The sequence below is a fragment of the Chiloscyllium plagiosum genome, chromosome 9, assembly GCF_004010195.1.
Source record: "Chiloscyllium plagiosum isolate BGI_BamShark_2017 chromosome 9, ASM401019v2, whole genome shotgun sequence".
NCBI classification, from domain to species: domain Eukaryota; kingdom Metazoa; phylum Chordata; class Chondrichthyes; order Orectolobiformes; family Hemiscylliidae; genus Chiloscyllium; species Chiloscyllium plagiosum.
Genome location: NC_057718.1, coordinates 22,740,531 through 22,761,881, shown reverse-complemented (window position 1 = coordinate 22,761,881; position 21,351 = coordinate 22,740,531). Strand labels below are relative to the sequence as shown.

The 21,351-nt window shown below is 40.4% G+C and overlaps 1 protein-coding gene across 1 annotated transcript in view; it reads right to left on the bottom strand.

Moving 5' to 3' along the window:
- The window catches only part of ryr2a (ryanodine receptor 2a (cardiac)), a 749,067-nt gene that overhangs the window by 50,642 nt on the left and 677,074 nt on the right, over positions 1 to 21,351 (bottom strand). Inside the window, exons 85-91 of the mRNA XM_043695572.1 lie at positions 17,485 to 17,613; positions 15,165 to 15,269; positions 14,723 to 14,804; positions 9,874 to 11,180; positions 5,556 to 5,623; positions 3,033 to 3,183; positions 1,258 to 1,344 (exon numbers count right to left, since the gene is read on the bottom strand). Of these exons, the coding sequence (XP_043551507.1) occupies positions 1,258 to 1,344; positions 3,033 to 3,183; positions 5,556 to 5,623; positions 9,874 to 11,180; positions 14,723 to 14,804; positions 15,165 to 15,269; positions 17,485 to 17,613 (1,929 nt within the window). The remainder of the gene's footprint in view (positions 1 to 1,257; positions 1,345 to 3,032; positions 3,184 to 5,555; positions 5,624 to 9,873; positions 11,181 to 14,722; positions 14,805 to 15,164; positions 15,270 to 17,484; positions 17,614 to 21,351) is intronic.

Genomic DNA, 21,351 nt, shown 5'->3' with positions numbered 1-21,351 from the left:
TAGATTACTAAGTGGCTTTACTCTATCTCACTAGGCCAAGTAGACTCTATAGATCCTTCTCTGAAAGAAGATCGTGGCAGCCATTATACTGCATAGTATATAATAACAGAGAGCTTATACAACATTATGAGCCAGGATTAGGGTCGCTCATGAAAATAGACTCAACAGGAAAAGTAAGAAATATGAATGAAGTCAATCAACAAATTCTGGATAACAAAGAAGTTGTCATTTGTCATTTGTGTAAATGATTTGGATGAGAATATAGGAAACATGGTTAATAGCTTTGCAGATGACACCAAAATTGGTGGTATAGCGGAGAGTGAAGAAGTTCTCTAAGATTACAAAGGGATCTTGATCAATTGGGCCAATGAACTGAGGAGTGGTAGATGGAATTTAATTTAGATACATGTGAGACGCTGCATTTTGGTAACATGAACAAAGGCAGGACTTACACAGTTATTGGTAGACCCCTGAGGAGTGTTGTCAAACAGAGAGACTTAAGGGTTCAAGACTTAAGGGTGATAGTTGCAACACAGGTAGTAAGGGTGGTTAAGAAGGCATTTGGCACAATTGCCTTCATTGCTCAGACTATTGAGTACAGGAGTTGGGATGTCATGTTGTGGTTGTACAAAACATTGGTAAGGCCACTCTTCAAGTACTATGTACAGTTCTGATCACCCTGTTATAGGAAGGATATCATTAAATTGGAGAGAGTACAGACAAGATTTACAATGATGTTACCAGCACTGGAGGGTTTGAATTATAAAGAAAGGCTGGATAAACTGGGATTTTGTTTTCACTGCAGTGTAGGAGGTTGAGGGGTGACAGGTTTATAAAATCATGAGGGGCATAGATAAGGAAAATAGCAAAGATCTTTTGCCTGTGATTGGGGAGTTCAAAACTAGAGGGCATAATTTTAAGGTGAAAGGAGAAAGATTTAAAAGGGACCTGAGGGACAACTTTTTCACATATAGTGGTCTGTACATGAAATGACTACCAGAGGAAGAGGTAGATTCACATACAATTGCAACATTTAAAAGACAGTTGAATAGCTACATGAATAGGAAAGGTTTAGAGGGATATGGGCCAAACGCAGGAAAATGGGACTCGTTCAGTTTGGGAAACAAGTTGGGTCGAAGAATCTGTTTTAATGCTGTATGACTCTATGACACTATTGTTATTTGGCACACAAATTGTGGCTAAACATTACCATCTGCACACCCCTCAAGAAGTTAGACAAGAATACAAACTTCCTACCTTATAAAATAGGAGAATGAAGTTAATTGCGAACGCGACAAACAATGCCAGCATCCTCATGTTGTAGAAATTGCGCGCAAAGTAATTCTGAAAAGGGAGGAACAAATAGATTGTGGAAAATTTTACTATAAACAAAATTATTTATAAAAACATTCAGTTTAAAACTTAGCGTAATTAACATTGAAAAGCAACACTAAATCACTTCTTCAAATGCTATGAACCAAGGAAGATTTTAATGAAAATAAAGACAAAATAAGGATGGGTGCCCCACAACTCAAGAAGGACCTGAAAGGTCCCACATTTGATCCATGGTATGTACTCGATTCTATGGTCAGAGCCCAGCCATCCTTGCTGAAAGCATACATCCACAAATGCTGTGTGAAGAGAGAATCAGGCTTGACTATCATGGTCCCTGCACATAGGTACTGGGAGAACCATTCAGGCTTCAAACCTGTTCTGTTATTCAATGAGTGTATGGCTTACTTTCATTCCACACTCTCTGATACTCTGTTAATAAAAACCTAGCAATCACAGTCTTGAAAGTTGCAGTTGACCGAAGATTGACTAGGCGAATTCAGGAGTAAGCAACAGTACTTAGCAAAAGTGTGCCTGTTGTTTTCCAAAAATGAGTCATCTCCCACAAGAAAGCTGAAAGTTTTAAAAAAGGAAAATAGGGAGGTTTTCAGAATGAAAAGTGGAAAGCCAAGGCAGTGATTTTCAGATGGGGTACAGGAGATGAACTACTGCTCATTGTAAATTCTGCCTAATTTCCTTCACTATTGACCTTTGTCAGAAAGAAAAATAATGGCCGATGGGTATTTCTCAACAGGATTTCTCCTTTCTCTCAAAGTAAAAACTGATGCCCACTTCTCCAAGTTCAACTTCTCATGTTGGCTGAAATTTTTGGAGGCTCCCAGTGCTTGGTTGGAGGTAATAAGTGGAAGAAATCTGGTGGAAGTTCAGGTGGGCTAACATATCCATCACATTCATGCCATCACTCTGTATATAACCAACAGTAGGGAACGGTGGTGGAGATCTGACCTTCTCTGAAATCATTGAGGGCCTTCAGGTGTTGGATGAGATCTTGACTAGATTAGGTGAGTGTCAGGCATACTTTGGCAGATTTTGTTTGGGCACAAGATTGAGTTGGCTTCTAACTGGACGTGCTTAGAAAGGGATTGTCTTTAGGAAACATCCCTCATTGCATTCATCAGCCAAACTAGCCAACCCCATGTTTCTGGGTTTCTCAGTGTCCTCTTTGTTTGCCAACTCTTCCTGAATGTACTTCTAGCTGTCCCCACTGGTCCCAGTGGCACTGCTTAGTGTTACTGTTGGTCCTCTGATTGGCCAGCAGCTCATGAGGGTCATGACCTTTCTTCTCAAAGGGAACTGCTGGGTGCAGACGTGTTTGTATAGGGACTCCCACAACTGGCCACTCTCAGGACTCCCTCAACTTTCTGGGTAGAAAATGATGTCCGAAGAATTATATCTAACTCCTTCTTGCAAACATTTAATGTTTTGGCCTCAACTACTTTCTGTGGCATAGAATTCCAATGGCTGAAAATTTCTCCTCATCTCAGTCTTAAATGTCCTACCCTGTATCCTGAAACTGTTACCGGTGGTTCTGCACTTCCCAGTGATCAGGAACGTCCTTCCTGTGTTTTCCCTGTCTGATTCTGTTAAAATTTAATAGGTTTCTATAAGATTCCTCCCCACACTCCCCATTCTTCTCAAGTTCCTTTTCAAATATGTTTTCACTGAAATATTGCACCCACGAGCAGTTTCTGTTGATATGCCGTAATTTTCTTCCAGAAGGCAGATTCTTGCACTTCCGGTTCTTCAACCTTCTGTGCATGTTGCTGTCGTCTTCTTCGCCGCCGGGACTTATTTTCTGTATTTCTTTCCTCTTTTTCCCCATCCTCCCCTCTGTAATCCAGAAATCAAGTTGTTATTAAAACTGTCAAAGTATTCAATAATTCAACCTTCCATTGTGATGTATCATACATAAGACATTCAAAGGTTAGGTGAATTGGCCATGCTAAATTGCCCATAGTGTTAGGTGAAGGGGTAAATGTAGGAGAATGGGTCTGGGTGGGTTACGCTTCGTCAGGTCAGTGTGGACTTTTTGGGCCGAAGGGCCTGTTTCCACACTGTAAGTAATCTAATCTAATCTAATCTAAAACTGCACACTTGTTGAACAGGGGGACTTTTTAATTCACTCTTGGGACATGGATGTTGCTGGGCAGGCCCGTATTTATTGCCCAAATGGCAGCTGAGTGTCGCCGTGGATCTAGAGTCACATGTAGGACAGACGAGGTGAGGATGATAGATTTCCTTCCCTAAACAGGATCAGTGAACCAGATGGGTTTTCCCTCCAACAGTCGGCAATGGTTTCACTATTCTTAATCCCAGATTTTTAGTGAATTCAGATTTCACCACCTGCTTGAACTTGAGACCTCAGGATATTATCGGGTTCCCTGGATTAATGCACAAATTACGGAGGCATGGGATTGAGGGTAATTTAGCAGTTTGAATCAGAAATTGGCTAGCTGAAAGAAGACAGAGGGTAGTAGTTGATGGAAAGTGTTCATCCTGGAGTTCAGTTACTAGTGGTATACCGCAAGGATCTGTTTTGGGTTCACTACTGTTTGTCTTTTTTATAAATGACCTGGATGAGGGCATAGAAGGATGGGTTAGTAAATTTGCGGATGACACTGAGGTCGGTAGAGTTGTGGATAGTAACTAAGGATGTTGTAGGTTACAGAGGGACATAGATAAGCTGCAGAGCTGGGCTGAGAGGTGGCAAGTGGAGGTGATTCACTTTGGAAGGAATAACAGAAATGCAGAGTACTGGGCTAATGGTAAGATTCTTGGCAGTGTAGATGAGCAGAGAGATCTTAGTGTCCAGGTACATAGAATCTTGAAAGTTGCCAGCCAGTTTGATAGGGTTATTAAGAAAGCATAGGTGTGTTAGCTTTTATTAGTTGAGGGATTGAGATTTGGAACCATGAGGTTACGCTGCAGCTGTACAAAACTCTGGTGCGGCTGCACATGGAATATTGCGCACAGTTCTGGTCACCGCATTATAGAAGGATTTAGATTATAGAAAGGGTTCAGAGGAGATTTACTAGGACATTCCTTTGTATGCAGGAAAGGTCTTATGAGGAAAGGCTGAGGGACTTGAGGTTGTTTAGAGAGACGTAGGTTGAAAGGTGACTTAACTGAGACATATCAGAGGGTTAGATAGGTTGGACAGTGGGAGTCTTTTTCCTTGGATGGCAATGGCTAGCATGAGGGGGCGTAGATTTAAATTGAAGGGTAATAGATATAGATCAGATGTCAGAGGCAGTTTCTTTACTCAGAGAGTAGTGGGGGATGGAACGCATTGCCTGCAACAGTAGTAGACTCTCCAACTTTAAGGGCATTTAAATGGTCATTGGATAAGCATATGGACGAGAATGGAATAGTGTAGAATAGATGGGCTTCAGATTGGTTCCACAGTTCACTGCAACATCGAGGGCCCAAGGGCCTGTACTGCGCTGTAATGTTCTATGATAATACCACTCTGAGTTAAGGCCAAGTTTTGTCTCCATGTGAAGTAAGAATAGTGAATAAGGGATAACTTGTCTATGGGGTGAGGATGTAATTAAGTCACTGTTTTGAAATTATATATTTTATTTTACAATATTTTATAAGTAATACTGTATATCAAATCACTGAACAATTTGGGGAACGGAAATGTCAAGCTCATTTGAATAAAGTAGTTTATCTGCAGTGCAATTTGAGATGATGAAAAACCATTTTATTGATTCACAGGAAGCCTCAGTTTAACAGTTCAACTAAAAAACAGCATCTTTGACAATGTAACGCATTCTCACAGCGCTGGAGTGTCAGCCTTTCCTTTTGTGCTGAAGTCCTAGTTTGGTAACCTTGTAACTCAAAGTCAACAGTACGATCAACAGAACCACAACTGGCAATGTAGCTGCATCCAACGCTTTTTTGGAGAAAATGCTCCGATTTCAGGTTCTTAAACTCACCAATTGTTCTAACAAACCAAGGTAAATCTTCTCTCCCACTGAGGACAGTAAGTTTGTGGCGCCACACCAAAACTGGACAGGTTCCAACTGCGGGAGACTGATCAACCAGGTTACCAAACAGATGGAGTTGAAGATTTGCCCCAATGTCCCATTATGATGCAAATATTATACATTTCATTTGATAAAAATCCTCTGTGTGAGCCCTCACTTCATCAAAAGGAAATCAATAATAAAAGAATTCTGATTCATAAAGTTACTCACTCAGCTTTCTCTGACTCAACTTTATGGTCTTCTTTCTCATTTGTCTCATCTTCCTTTGTTTTCTCCTCCTAGACGTACATTGAGAGTAAAAAGATTCAGGAAAAAGCAGGGATTACTTTTCCGTACTAAATCGTATTTATATGAATTTTTAACCCCATGAAATTTATTGCATCGCAACGACTGACCAAAGGAGCGAAACATTACTGGATGTAGAGAACAGAACTGGATCAGATTATGAGGCAGATCCCGATTGAGGAAAGGAGATGCAAAGAGGGACAAAGGTGAGGATTAAATTTTACGTACTGGTTGATTAACTGAAACATAAGCAAGAATTTATCGCAGACACAGGCAAACCTGTGCAACTCTGTACAATACTAAACAGCTCCAATGTCCATATAGCATTACCAGTCATGAAAAGGCATATTAATTGCATGCATTAAGCAGAAAAATGTCACAATATTATTAATGATTTGAAATTTGAGGTAAAACCAGTGAGATGTTTTAAGCCTGATTTCAATGTAGACTCAAACAAATGGAATGAAATTAGGAAATTAGTAATTATACTGGATTTATTCATAAAGGTATTAATGTGATGAATACGAACAGTTAGAGTCAAGAGGTCTCTGATTTAATGAGACTGGTAACCTATAAAAAAATTCAAATAGAACGAGGAACCATGTGGATACATATGGGCTAATTTAGCAATCTCATCATTCCAGCTGAATGCCACATTCAAACCGAGTGCACAGTGGAGAAATGGAAGGCTAGGACAGAATTTTTCAGATGGTAGGGAACACACTGTCACTCCTGATGGCTTCCCCACTGCTTTGTAAGCTTTAATTGGCCAGAGACAAGCCTTCTTCCACCAAATGGGTAGGATGTTCCATCTCAGAGACCTGTCAGTCATCAGACTGACCAAGAGCTCTCCAGTACCAGCAGCTATACCAGGAGTGGTGACTAATGCTGGGACTAAATCAAGTCCTGCAGAACACAGACCTAAATGCCCAGGATGCAGTGAAGTCCAGAGGCCTTTAAGTGAGGCCCTTATGAGGGTCATAAATTACCACTTAGGAGCTGCTTCCTCAATTTTCAGAATCAAAAGGCGTGTCGCTGGAAAACACAGCAGTCAGGCAGTATCCGAGCAGCAGGAGAGTTGACGTTTCAGGCATAAGACCTTTATCAGGAATGAAGGAGGAGGAAAACTTCTTCACGGTGGGCATCCTTGGAAGTGGCTTCGCAGTAAGATTACAGCAACTAGGAGAAAGTGAGGACTGCAGATGTTGGAGATCAGTGTCGAAAAGCACAGTGCTGGAAAAGCACAGCAGGTCAGACAGCATCTGAGGGGCAGAAGAGTTGACGTTTCGGGCATAAGCCCTTCATCAGGAATGTGGTCAAAAGCCCTTCATCAGGAATGTGGACATTCCTGATGAAGGGTTTATGCCCAAAACAGCGCTTCTCCTGCTCCTTGGATACTGCTTGACTGCTGTGCTTTTCCAACGCCACCCTTTTCGACACTGATCTCCAGCATCTGTAGTCCTCACTTTCTCCTTTCTCAATTTTCACACTGGTAGGTGAGAGGTTCAGGAGCTAAGGGTAAAAATTGGGAAGTGATCCTGTTCAGGCTTTGTTTTTAATTCATTCATGGGATGTGGTCATCACTGGTTGTCCAGCATCTACTGCTCAACTCAGGTTTCTCTTGAGAAGGTAGCAGTGAAATGCTTTTTTCAACAACTGTAGGCACACCTATAATGCAGTTAGGGATTTCCAGGATTTTGAACCAGTGACAGCGAAGGAACAGTGGTATATTTCCAAATCAGGATCATGTGTGGTTTGGAAGGGAACTTGCCAGGTACATGCCAGTGTGTGTGCTACCATTCTTATTGTAAGTGGTCGAGATTGTGGATTTGGAAAGTGTTATCTAAGGAGACGTGGTAAGCTACTACAGTGCATCTTATAGATGGAACATATCACTGCTATCTGTGTTCATGGTGGAGCGAATCAATGTCAAAAGTGATAGATGGGGTGCCAATCAAACACGCTGCTTGGTATAGGATTTTAATTGAGCTTTTTGAGTGCTGTTGGAACTACAGTTTTCCAGCAAGTAGTGAGTATTCCATCACACTCCTGACTTGTGCCATGTAGATGGTGGACAGGTTTGCAGAGTTAGGAGTTAAATTACTCATTGCAGGGTTGCTAGTCATCAACCTGCTCTGAGAGCTACAGAATTATATGGTAAGTCCAGCTCTGGTTAATGGTTATCTGCTGGCAATCAGTGATGGTAATGCCATTGAATATCCAGGGACAATAATTGGATTTCCCCTTGTTGGAAATGGTTTTTCCTTGGCACTGGTGTGGCACAAATGTTACTTGCTACATATCAGCACAAGCCTGGATATTGTCCAGGTCTTCCTGTGCTTGGACATGGGCTGTTTTAACATTGAGGAGTCACGAATAGTGTTGAATATTATGCACTCGTCACATAATTCAAACTTCATAATGGAGTAATAGTTATTGGAGTAATAGTTATTGACGATGCAGGTCTGGGTGGTTAGGCCAATGACATTACCCTGAGGAACACTTATAATTATGTCCTTGGACTGAGATGACTGACCTCCAACAGCCACAAATAGTTTCCTTTGCAACAAGTACGTCTCGACCCAGTGGAGAGTTTTGCCCAATTCCCATTCTCCAGTTTTGCTACTGGTCACATGCTGCCTTGATGTCAAGGTCAATCACTCTCATGTGCCCTCTTTTTCTTCTAGTTATTCACAGGATGTGGGCATCACTGGCTAGGCCAGCATTTATTGCCCATCCCTAATTTCTCAGAAGGTAGTTAAGAGTCAACCATATTGCTATGGATCTGGAGCCACATGTAGGCCAGACCACAACAAGACAGCAATCTCCTTCCCTCTAGGACATCAGTGAACCAGATGGGTTCTTGTGACAATCAACATTAGTTTCAGGATCATCATTAGAACTTTAATCCCAGATTTTTATTGAAATTCCACTATCCACCATCCTGGGTTTTGAAGTCACGTCCCCAGAATATTACCTGGATCTCTGGATTAACAGTGATAATCATCACCCCTCTTGAGTTCAGCACTATTGTCTAGGTTTGGATCAAGGCAGTAAAGATGTCAGCAGCTGAGTGGGTCTGATGGACCCAAACTAAGCATCCAGGACAAAAGGTTATTGTTGAGCAAATGCTGCTGGCTAGCACTATTGAAGACAGCTTCCATCACAATGCTGATGATCAAGAGTAGAGTGATGGGACGGTAATTGGTTGGGTTGGATTTGTCTTGTCTTTTATGTACAAGACATAACTGGGCAAATTTTCATCTTGCCGGTTAGACACCAGTGTTGGAACAGCTTGGTTCAGAGTGTTGCTCGTCCTGGAGCACAAGGCTTCAGTACTATTGCTGGAATGTTATCAGGATCAATAGCAGTATCCAGTGCCTTCAGCTGTTTCCTGGTATAATGTGGAGTGAAATAAATGAGTTGAATATCTATATCTGTAGATTACGTTCTGGGATTGTCTGAGTCCAGGTTTACCCAGTTTTCACTGTGTGACATGAGTGTTCACAAAACTGCAGCTACAGCAGTTACCAGCTTCCAAATTTTGAGCATATGAGAAAAGGTTACAATGCAGCATTAAACTAGAATCAATGATTTATCTGGCTTCACATATTATCATTGTATTGTTTGGGAAAAGAAGCAGTTTTCTTTCTTAACAGAATGGTAAACAAACCCTCAGGTGAAGGTGGGCAAGGGGAGACAGGTCATCCTCGCATCATAAGTAGCTGCCTGTGGTCTTTGTCCTCAAAGGGTTCAGATGGGCGACTGGCACAGCTTAGATTGCCAGCCCCCATAATAAGAGATATGAGCATTGGGAGGTGGCAAGTGAAAGGCGGGAGAGAGAGGATCCAGAGAATGCTTCATCACCCTCTTGGGAGAAGACCAGAAGTTGAAGGGGAGAAAAAGGACTCTCACCAGCACAGTCTGCAAAACATCATTGATAAACACAACACCACTTCAAAAACACGGGGGTCCATCATCTCCACTTCTCCAGTCTACAGAATAGCTTCAGGATCGGGAAAGCATTCTCATCTGTGATGGTTAGTGTATTTCCCTTTTTTGACTATTTTAATGATACATTGTTTATAAATGGCTGCTTCTTAACAAACTCAATGAAATATCTGAAAATCGCTTACAACAAGTCAACTTCCCTTTATTAAGTAATTGTAACCATGCAACCCACCCCCGCCCCCACCACCAAAATCTAACACATTGCAAGAGAATGGCTAACGTCTTGTGTTACCTGTTGGATGCTTTGAAGTTCTGGAAGTGGAACAGTGAGGTAAGGTGGACTAATTAGATCCCTCACTCCAGCATTTGGATTGTGTGGTATTAGTTTGTACTGGCCTCCCTCACGCCGTAGGTCTAATCCAAAAATATCAGAAAGGAAGTCACTCTCCTCAGTGATAGCTGTTAGGTCAGTCAAGTCTTCAGAAGGCAGGGTTGATTGTGTAACTTTTCCCTCTCCTTCACCAACTTCACCTCGTACCTCATCATGTGTCGGATCTGGCATGTTAGCTAGAAGTTCTGTAACTTTAATCTTCTTGGCTCCCTCAACAAGGCTGCCCCCCAAGAAAGTGCTGTACATGATGCGGAAGAATCCACGGAAAACACTAAATACAAAATGGGAGAACCCGATCAATAAACTCCAATAGAAGGCAAACAAGGTCATAACCATGTCCTTCATTGTCATTTTCTTTATTTTCTTCATCTGCTTTCTGAGGCTTTTCATTGTGAGTAACTTCATGAGAATCATCACATTATACCTGAGAGCCATTAAGGCAGATCTAATTGTTGTCATGGAAAAAAAGTTCATTTTGGGATCTTCTTCCTCCATTTTATCCTTTTGAGACTCCTCTTTACTCACCGATCTCTCAGTAGAATCTGACTCTGAGATCTGTGCAGCTAACTGCATTTCAAAGATTGTGTCTTCACAGAAATTCACAAACAGTTCCATCTTTTCCTTCTCTCCTCCTTCATTCACAACATCGAAGATGAATTGTCTCTTGGACTCCTTTACTTGTGGCTTCTCCCATTGAGTCCTGCTGGATTCACTGATCTCAAAGTAGACTCTCTCAATTCGCTTGGCACTTCCCATAATCTCGATGCGGCCAAGAAAAGGCTGAAAATAATTGAGAACACTCTCTGCCAACTCCAGGAAGGTCTGCAGGCGAGTATCATGGGGCATGTGCTCCGATAAGTTGGTCAGTAGCACTGCAACATTGAAACCAATGTCTTTTGCAGGTTCATGAAATCTTTCAACAAACTCTTCATAATCCAGCATCTCATTCTCATCAGTCTCTGCACAGGAGAGTAGGAATTCGGTTTCTGACTGTGTGTAGTGTTTATGACTCTCCATAGCCTTCTGGAAGTCCCTCTTGGAGATTAGACCTTTGCTATCAGGATCATATTCTTTGAACGCATCAGATGACGTTAGGTTCTTTAACTTAAGGAACATGTCAAAGAATTTGAGAATCATTTCCACATTGTTTGAGGATTCCACCAACATGTCTACCATCTGCTTGCCAATAGTTCCATTGACGACATTACCTGAAGTAAATAGTTCACGTAATGTTACAAATGGTCCATTATCAATCCTTTATTATCAATGTCTCTTCACTTGTACTTTAAATGTCTGTTTTGCATAATAGTGCATGATCTCATGCAATAAATTCATAGAATCCCCACAGTGCAGAAAGAGGCTATTTGGCCCATGGAGTCTGCACTAACCCTCTGAAGGGTATCGTACCCAGACTCACCCCCTCATGTTATCCCTGAACCCCCATTTACAATGGCTAATCCACCCAGCCTGTATGCTCCTGCACAATACAGGGTAATGTAGCATGGCCAACCTACCTAACCTGCACATCTTTGCATTGTGGGAGGAAACCAGGGCACCCGGAGGAAATCCACACAGACACGAGGAGAATGTGCAAACTCCGCAAGACAGTCCCTCAAGATTTGAAACGAACCGGGGTCCCTGGCGCTGTGAGGTGGCAGTGCTAACCACTGAGCCACATTGCCACCCTTAAACAATACAGCACCGCCTCCATTTTGCACAGGAGTGTTCGTGACTCTGAATTCAAATTCTTGATGGGGACTTGAATCTAGAAGCCTTTGACTCTGAGGCAAGACAGCTGCAAACTGAGCCATGAGTGATAATTTGATTGCTTTGATTGAATCAGACTTGTTCTGATATTGCATCTCAGTGCCTCACATTTTACAAACCAAGGTCTTCATTTTATCCCCCCCCCTAGTAAAACGTAAGAACGGGTATTTGAGAGGTTAAAACAGAGGCATCTTCGTCCCTCCTGAACAGGATTGTCCTTGTGTTTTGACACTGGGGAATCGCATTTCAATTTTTCCTCTTACTTGTGTTACCAATGCGCAAATTTCAGAAAGATAATATTTGCCAAAACAGTTACTGCGAATTTTGAGAAAGCAATTCCAAAGCAATAAATTGATCATTTAAATAAAATGAATAATAGATGAAAAATGACCATTAGAATGTCACAGAGCTAACTCATTAAACCATTTTTTGGCATCTCAGTTAAGAGCCGGCACAGGGCCAGCCAGCCTTATCCCCTCACCCGCCCAACAGGGACCCTGTCCCTTGCATTTGATTGTTGGGTTTCCCTCCACAAAGTGAGTACCTGGAGTGGTGGAATGAGAGCATTAGATTTAAAGGAATATTATAGGTGTAACATAGATGGGCTTTTTTTTTCAGAAAGTGATTAATAGGAAAACTCAAGATTATGGTGTAAAAGAACTGTGGATGCTGTAAATCAGAAATAAACACAGAAATTGCTGGAAAAGCTTAGCAGCTCTGGCAGCATCTGTGGAGAGAAATCAAAGTTAATGGCTTGAGTCCCGCAACCCTTCCTCAGAACTGAGAGGGTCACTGGATCCAAAACGTTATCTCTGATTTCTCTCTTCGAATGCTGCAAGAATATGCTGTAATTGGCCATGTAGCAGAAATGGAAATTTAGTTATAAAGCAAGAGCAATGTATCAGAATAAGTGAATTTATTTCTAGATTAGATTAGATTAGATTAGATTACTTTACAGTGTGGAAACAGGCCCCTCGGCCCAACAAGTCCGCACCGACCCGCCGAAGAGCAAACGCCCATACCCCGACATTTACTAAATTTCCCATAGTGTTCAGCACTGCATAGATTAGGTGCATTAGTCAGGGGTCAATGTAGAGTAATAGGGTAGGGAAATGGGTTTGGGTGGGATACTCTTCGGAGGATCAGTATGGACATGTTGAGTTGAAGGGCCTGTTACTACACTGTCGGGATTCTAAATAAAACCTTAAAAATATCAATAGAATTTTGGGTATTAAATATGTAACAGGATAGAGGAGTAGAAAAGGTAAAGATAACTTTATACCAAACATTGGTTGATCCAGAATTAAACTATATGCAGTTTTGAGGGCCCCACTTTAGGAAATATATTAAATACATATAGCATAAAATCACCTGTATGATCCAGGGAAATGAAACAATGGTTATAAAGAGGAATGTACAATATAAGGACTACTTCTGCTGGAACAGACATGGTCTGTTTATGGACGTTATGAAAATCTCAAAAAGGTTTTGGCTGATTCAACAGATGGTGGTTCAGTGATTATAGGGGTCATTAACTTAACATTATTACTTCAAGTGAGCCCAGTGTTCAAGACAAATGTTCTTATATACAGGGTTGTTGGGACATTGAATTCTTTCCCACAGAATGTTTGAGACAATGACCATTCTATCTTCTGAAGGGAAGCTCTATAGATATTAAGAACAGCAAAAGTACAGGATTACTCTGGCACTGAGCTGGGAAAACCATTATGGGCCAAATTTTCACTTTCTATGCTGTGAACATCAATGATTATTTTCAAGAAAAATGCTATTGGAAGAATAAGACAAGGTGATTTCAGAATGAAAAAAATATCAAAGTTAAAAACAGTACAGTTTGGACTGAGATCAATGTACAGAGACAGAGGGTAGTGGTGGGTTTTTTTTCAGACTGGAGGTCTGTGACCAGCAGTGTTCCGCAGGGATCAGTACTGGGTCCACTGCAGTTTGTCATTTATATAAAGGATTTGGATGAGAATATAGGAAGCATGGTTAGTAAATTTGCAAATGGCACCAAAACTGGTGGTGTGGTGGACAGTGAAGAAGGTTCTCTAAGATTACAAAGGGATCTTGATCAATTGGGTCAACAGATTGAGGGGTGGCAGTTCAAGTTTAATTTAGATAAATGTGAGGTGTGACATTTTGGTAACATGAACAAGGGCATGGCACACACAATTAATGGTAGGGCCCTGGGGAAAGTTGTCGAACAGAGAGACCTAGGGGTCCATGTACATTGTTCATTGAAAGTTGTGTCACAGGCAGACAGGGTGGTTAAGAAGGCATTTGGCATCCTTGCCTTCATCGCTCAAAACACTGAGTATTGGAGTTGAGATGTCATGTTGCAGTTGTTCAGGATATTGATGAGGCCACTTTTTGAGTACTGTGTACAGCTCTGGTCACCCTGCTATGGGAAGGGTATTATTAAATTTGAGAGGGTGCAGAAAAGATTTACAAGGATGTTACTGGGACTGGAGAGTTTCAGTTATGAGGAGAAGCTGTTTTTTCTTCACTGGATTTAGGAGATTGAGAGGTGACCTTATAGGGGTTTATAAAATCATGAAGAGCATAGATAAGGTGAATAGCAAAGGTCTTTTCCTAAGGTTGGGATAGTTCAAAACTAGAGGGCATAATTTTAAGGTGACAGGAGAAAGATTTAAAAGGGACCTGAAGGGCAACTTTTTCGCACAAATGGTTTAACTGCCAGAGGAAATGGTAAATGCAGGTTCAACGCTTAAAAGATATTTGGACAGGTACATGAATAGGAAAGGTTTTGAAGGCAGGCAAACTGGACTAATTTAGTTTGGGAAACTTGGTTGGCATGGAAGAGTTGGTCCTAAGGGTTTGTTTCCATGTTGTATGACTCTATGAGTCAATGACTCTATAACAGACAGAAATAAGAGCACAAAATTAATTAAGGTTTTATTTATTTGTTAAATTTTTTGTGTCTAATTTTATTTCACAGACTCACCTTCCAACATTGAAAGCAGCATTACGACCATATCCTTCTGAAGGTCCATCAACTCCTTCAGCAGCTCAATTTGGCTAGAATCCTAGAAATTGTAACATGTAGATACTGTAATAAATAACCTTATGGTTTTAATTTTGCTGTACATTGTTAAATTTCTATAATTGAATTCTAACGATCAATGCCGTGAAGAAATCATCATAAAAATTACTTTTTTCATTTATTGTCTACTCTGAATAAGCTAACTGTTGTTCAGTAAACTTAGAATATTTCTTTCTCTTATACTATTTGTTTTCCTAAACTTTTGCATTTTTCCCTGCTAACTTGTCTCTTAATTCTCTAGATGTTTTTGTCCTTTAGCAATCTATTGCCTGGAGATAGGCACAGAAATGGAGGCTGGAGTAAATACCAAAGCCTTTCTTTATTTGCATACCCACTCACTAACCTGGGACAGTTTCATTTGCATGTGGGCAAACACATGAAGAAAGCCAACCACTGCATCCCATAGTCTGCTATGTGCCAGACTTTGCTGATTTCCAGTGCAGGGGCCCTATAGAAATAAACAGAGTTTAGCACAAAACTAAAGTATTTACATTGCACTAGCTGACCAATAAATCTTTTCAACCAGAATCCATTTTTTGTGCAAGAATCTTGAATCATAAATGGCAACATTTTTTTTCAGCTGATTTGCACTCTCACTCTGAGTCAGATGGAGGTGATTTCAACTTCCACTTCACGATATCTGCTCATAATCGAGACTGATTCTCCAATGGCAACCGAAGCAAGATAACTCACTTCCTGCTTGTACTTGGGTATCTGACACTTCAAGCTACATTAGAAATTGTCCTAGAGTTTCCAATGTAAAGGTGATATTGATTTTTACAATTATAGTCTTTTGTTGCATAAGGAAAGAAGCTTTGGAGACAAAGGCGATGATTTTAACTTGAGACGCACAATGAACAAAGTGTGGGATGCTGGCAGAGTCCATTAGTTGCCTGATGGTTGTTTCTGGAAAGAGGCACAAGCCATTTTGAGGCTTAGGTCTTATTTACTTACAGCTGGGAAGCTCGTCCCTTCAAAGAGCCAGGACAGATCTAATGTACCAAATGGTCTTCTTCTGCGCTATACGAACAAATTGAAATGAAACCCTCTCCCTAAAAAGCTCCTCATGCTAGGTTGATTGAACCATAAAGCATTGGGATTGATAGATTATTCAAGTGTTTTAATGTAAATGGAGCTAATTCAGATAACTAGGCTAGCCATGACCTATTATATTGGGAGTACATGTTTGAGAGGCTGAATGGCCTTCTCCTGTTCCTTTCAGATATTGCTTCCACTAAATTTTGAACTTTATACAACTTTTCTGCCATACTTAACAACAAACAAACTTGAAAGGATTCAGAAAAGATTTACAAGGATGTTGCCAGGGTTGGAAGGTTTGAGCTATAGGGTAGGGGCTGGGGTATTTTCCCTGGAGCGTTGGAGGCTGAGGGATGACCTTAACGAGGTTTATAAAATCATGAGAGGCATGAATAGGGTGAACAGACAAGGTCTTTTCCCCAGGGTTGGGGAGTCCAAAACTAGAGGGCATAGGTTTAAGGTGAGAGGGAAAAGATTTGAAAGGGACCTAAGAGCCAACGTTTTCATGCAGAGGGTGGTGTGTGTATGGAATGAATGGCCAGAGAATGAAGTGGAGGTTGGTACAATTACAACATTCAAAAGACATCTGGACGGGTATATGAATAGGAAGGGCTTAGAGGGATATGGGCCAAATGCTTGCAAATGGGACTGGATTCATTTAGGACATCTTATTGGCATGGACATGTTGGACCAAAGGGTCTGTTTCCAAGCTGTACATCGCTATAACTCTACGACTATATAATTTATATAAATTATTGGTATTAATATGTTCCTAGAAAATGGTTTGGCAAATCATTCTGCTATATGGGTCAATAAAGGGAGCTACAGTGAAATGAACACTCATGCATTATAGTACCCCAGGTTCTGCTGCCTGCAGCAAATTAACACACCACCGTTCGCTGGACTGGGTAAAATATTTGGACTGGGACTGGATTGGGTAAAATATTTAATGAGTTTTTAAGTTATAAGTTACAGCTAATCAGGAGTCTGATTAGGACCTGTGTAATAAAGGAAGCAACTTTATCTCACCTCAATTAATCAGATTGAAAGATCCTTACTGAGGTACAGACAGTTCTGAATTAGGATAGAATATTTAATTCAACCTAAGATTGTGAACAGGAAGATGTAAAGAGAAAAGAGATATGGAAATAAAGGCAGCCTAATGAAATAGACAAAATAGACAAATATTTCTGACCAAATTTTCAAATTTTTAATTTTCAAGTAATCTCCAAAGATAATTAATGTCCTCATAAATGAGAGTCCATGATCATAGAATTCAAATCCCAGTACCTGCAAGATTATGAGGCAGTAATTAAGACTGAAGACTGATCATATCATCGTACACTTGAATCTCCTGATTTTTATTTGTGGTGAGTATATATTTAGTGTAAATACCACACTTTCAAGTGCTGTATATGTTTGACCAGATAAATTGGACAACTTAACTGTACCCATCAAGAAACTGACAAATCGTTTCTGAGCTAATTCTTAGTAACAACCTCACCATTATTTTCTAATTCAATAACTGGGCTATTACGGTGAATATGACATAAAGCTAATACATCTGATCTTTTCACCAACAAGCTTAACTGAAGAGCAGTGATGGTTCTCAGTGATGATTCTACCTGAATGTACTCAGTAAGTGTGTTGAACACTTGCTTTGCCACATTGATTGCCTTTGAGAAATTGCGCTGTCCCTGTTCATCAATGATGTCCTTCCCAGAATAAAACCAATAGAAGTCACTGATTGATTCCTGGAGGCAAAACAAAAGATAGTGGTCATAATTATGGACATCCAGTGTATAGTATTTTAGGAGATGCAAATGGTTTTCCAACATATAAGAAGTTTAATGTGCACAGAAAGCCCGGGGTTGTGCATTAAATCAGAGTTCACTGTTCTTCCCAGTATTTTAGCATTCTCTTAGGAATGTGCAATTTCATTCAATATGCCATCTTCTACGAATACTGTGTGATAGTTATTGCACAACTGAGATGTTATCAGAAAATAATATTGCTCAATTACTTCATAAATTGATAACAATCAACTTAACATGTTTGCTCCTACAAGGATTGGGTAATTCCCTTATATATTTTGTGCTAATGAGCTGAGGTAACAGATATATCGAGTCTACCCAGACAGCACAGTATTAATTAGCTGCAATAGCACTCTGCTTTTTACTGAATTGTTTCAGAATGACATGCATACGAAATGCTGTGAAATGTTAAAAAAAAGGGTAATAAAACTGCAGGCAATTTACAAAGATTCAATAATATCTGAAGGAAGACCATATATGACAATAGTTTGCATAAAGATCTTCAATTCAGGCCTGTTCACAATTAACAACCTTTTACTTGTCTGTATGCTTCCCGCATTCTCCACATTTATCCTCATTGCATAATTCCACTCTACCAGGAATACCTTATGGACTCAACTATATGGGGATCAATCTTCTCTGGAGCACCAAACTGCACACTTTTGTTTCTTGCAACTTGAATGTCTGACTTCACATGACAACTTTTTTTCTTTTTACACTGGAGTCAGGTTTGCAGTGCAGTTGCAAGGCATGCTGGGTACAAGAGGAGTATGGCTGCAGAAGCGGGTAGGTTAGAATGCTCACTTTTGTTCTTCAACACAGTATCCCAGCTTCCAACAGGATTTAAGTGGTCCTTAAACCCATGCCAGCCGATTACCTTGTGAAAACAAACCAAAAACCACATCAAAGGAACAAAATGTTAATTGCAACTTCTTGAAATTGTCATTTTTTTTGATGCTAAAACCCAATAGTACTTCAAACTCAGCCAAATATTTATATTGGTCACTGCTGCCCAAATCGTAGGCTACTCTCTTCGAAGGAAAGAAAAGCAGGGGTTCACTTTAATTTCCAAACAAAGTGCTTAGCATTTAATGTAAGGGATCATGTGGTTTTGTCAAAACCATGTTTTTTAATCCATTGGACCCAACTAAATTGCATTAGAAAAGATGACAGTACAGGCTGCCAAGACACTTTGTAACACTTTTCACTACATTTTCTAATGACTACACATTCTAACACATGTGAACAAGTGCAAAAGACTGGTCAAGGTAAGTGACAACTTATCTTTGAAGGTCATATCCCTCTGATGAATCACTTCATAAAAATACATCTCCATAACAATACAGCACCTCATAATGACATGTGAACAAACTTTACATTTACCTTTCAGAATGTTTCAGATTGCTCAGCAGTCTTTCCATTTGCTTCATGAACTCTCACTTATATTGCCTCTAGTGGGCTTTCAAACCCCACACTACTAAAGTAAAATGTTGGCTGAGGGGAAATCTGGTTTTGACCTCCTACTTAGAATGAGGATCCCGATCTCAACAAGAGACATTGATGACCCCCATAAAGTCCAGAGGAAAAAGGCACATGGTCAAAATACAGAGGAAAATCATATTTCCTCTTTAAAAAACTGTAAGATTGACTAGTTGCATGTTGAAACATTTCTTTACTGTTGTAACTTATTACTTAACACTGTGGAGTAGTTATAAAGTCACAAAGTAGGCAAGTATTCTCAGTTGGCAGCAACAATGATTAAGTACATTGTTCAGTTCACAATGTGTTCTTTTGGATACATCTTTGCTCATCTGGGTAAAATGTTAATCCTGAATACTTAAGCATTCATTCTGCAAAGTTTAGATTGTTCCTAGATTGTCAATAAAGGGAGCTACATCAAAATGCACTATAACATCACTTGTAATATACTTTTACAGTTCTACCTTTTCAAGATTTCATATAGTATCTGACACAGTATTAGATAGTTGGTCACCTTGACCTTAACAGTAAAACATGCCCTACGTGCCCAAATGAAGGGCTTTTCCATCAGTCTGCAGTTCTCTGTAGTCTTCTTGTCGTGTTTGCATTCATCTCACCTTCCCCACTGATCAATATGCTCTAAATGGGCAGCAATAATGTCTTTCCCATGACAAGCCAAGCCTAAAACATTTTGGAGAAACTCATTGAATAATCCTTCGGAAAAAATGTAAATATAGCATGTGCACAGCAACATGATTCATACTTCGTTAATGGGGCTTATTTAGTAGCATGGGCAAAAGATACCACTCTGATCACAGTAAAGCACCCCATGCTCAATTGACACATGTAGTAGCTCTCATGAACACAAGAAAGCTATGAGGTCTTATGCTTAGTACCGCAATATTTCAGTAACAATTCAAAGTGGTGGGGTTAATTGTTGCTATGCTTAGAAACAGTATAAATATCTTCTTTTTAATGCATACACATCATTGCACATGGTGCGTGCCATTGTCAATCCCTCCACATTACTCGTTCAATTCATATTTCAACATTTTATTCCCTGTTATTTCATTAAGTTATTTCTTGATTGAATATGCAGCGAGTTAAATATTCACAGATTCATAAGACCATAAGATATTGGAGCAGAAATTAGGCATTTGGCCCATCAAGTCTGCTCTACTATTCAAATCATGTTTGTCAACCCCATTCTCCCACTTTCTCCTGTAGCCTTTGATCCCCTTGACAATCAAGAATCTATCTATCTCTGTCTTAAATATGCTCACTGACCTGGTCTCCACAGCATTCTGTTGTAATGAACTCCATAGATTCACCAGTCTCTGGCTGATGAAATAACTTCTCATCTCTCTTTTATAGGGTCTTCCCTTCATTGTCAGCCTGTGTCCCAGGCTTCCCAAACACCCACTCTGTCCAGGCTGTTCAGTATTCTGTAAGATTAAATTAGATTCCCCCCTCATCCATCATAATACATCTCATCTCATTATGGGACCTTGGACCTGCTATTATTTGTAAACCAATGACTGTTGTTTATTAAATCAACACAAAACTGCACATTGCTGAAAATGTGTTGCTGGAAAAGCGCAGCAGGTCAGGCAGCATACAAGGAGCAGGAGAATCAACGTTTCGGGCATGAGCCTTTCTTCAGGAATGAGGAAAGTGCACATTGCCAAACCTTGATAATTCACATGGGCTTCAGAGTCGTCTGAAAAATTAAGGTTGGCAACCTTAGAAAATCAATTGCAATTCAAAGTTTGGGAGAAGATTTGTAGCTCGAGTGCTCGTTGTTGTGGTTCTGTTTGCTGAGCTGGGAATTTGTGTTGCAGACGTTTCATCCCCTGTCTAGGTGATATCCTCAGTGCTTGGGACCCTCCTGTGAAGCGCTTCTGTGATGTTTCCTCCGGCATTTATAGTGATTTGAATCCGGTTCCGATTGTCAGTTCCAGCTGTCCGTTACAGTGGTCAGTATATTGGGTCCAGGTCGATGTGCTTATTGATTGAATCTGTGGATGAGTGCCATGCCTCTAGGAATTCCCTGGCTGTTCTCTGTTTGGCTTGTCCTATAATAGTAGTGTTGTCCCAGCCGAACTAATGTTGCTTGTCATCTGAGTATGTGGCTACTAAGGATAGCTGGTCGCGTCATTTCGTGGCTAATTGGTGTTCATGGATGCAGATCGTTAGCTG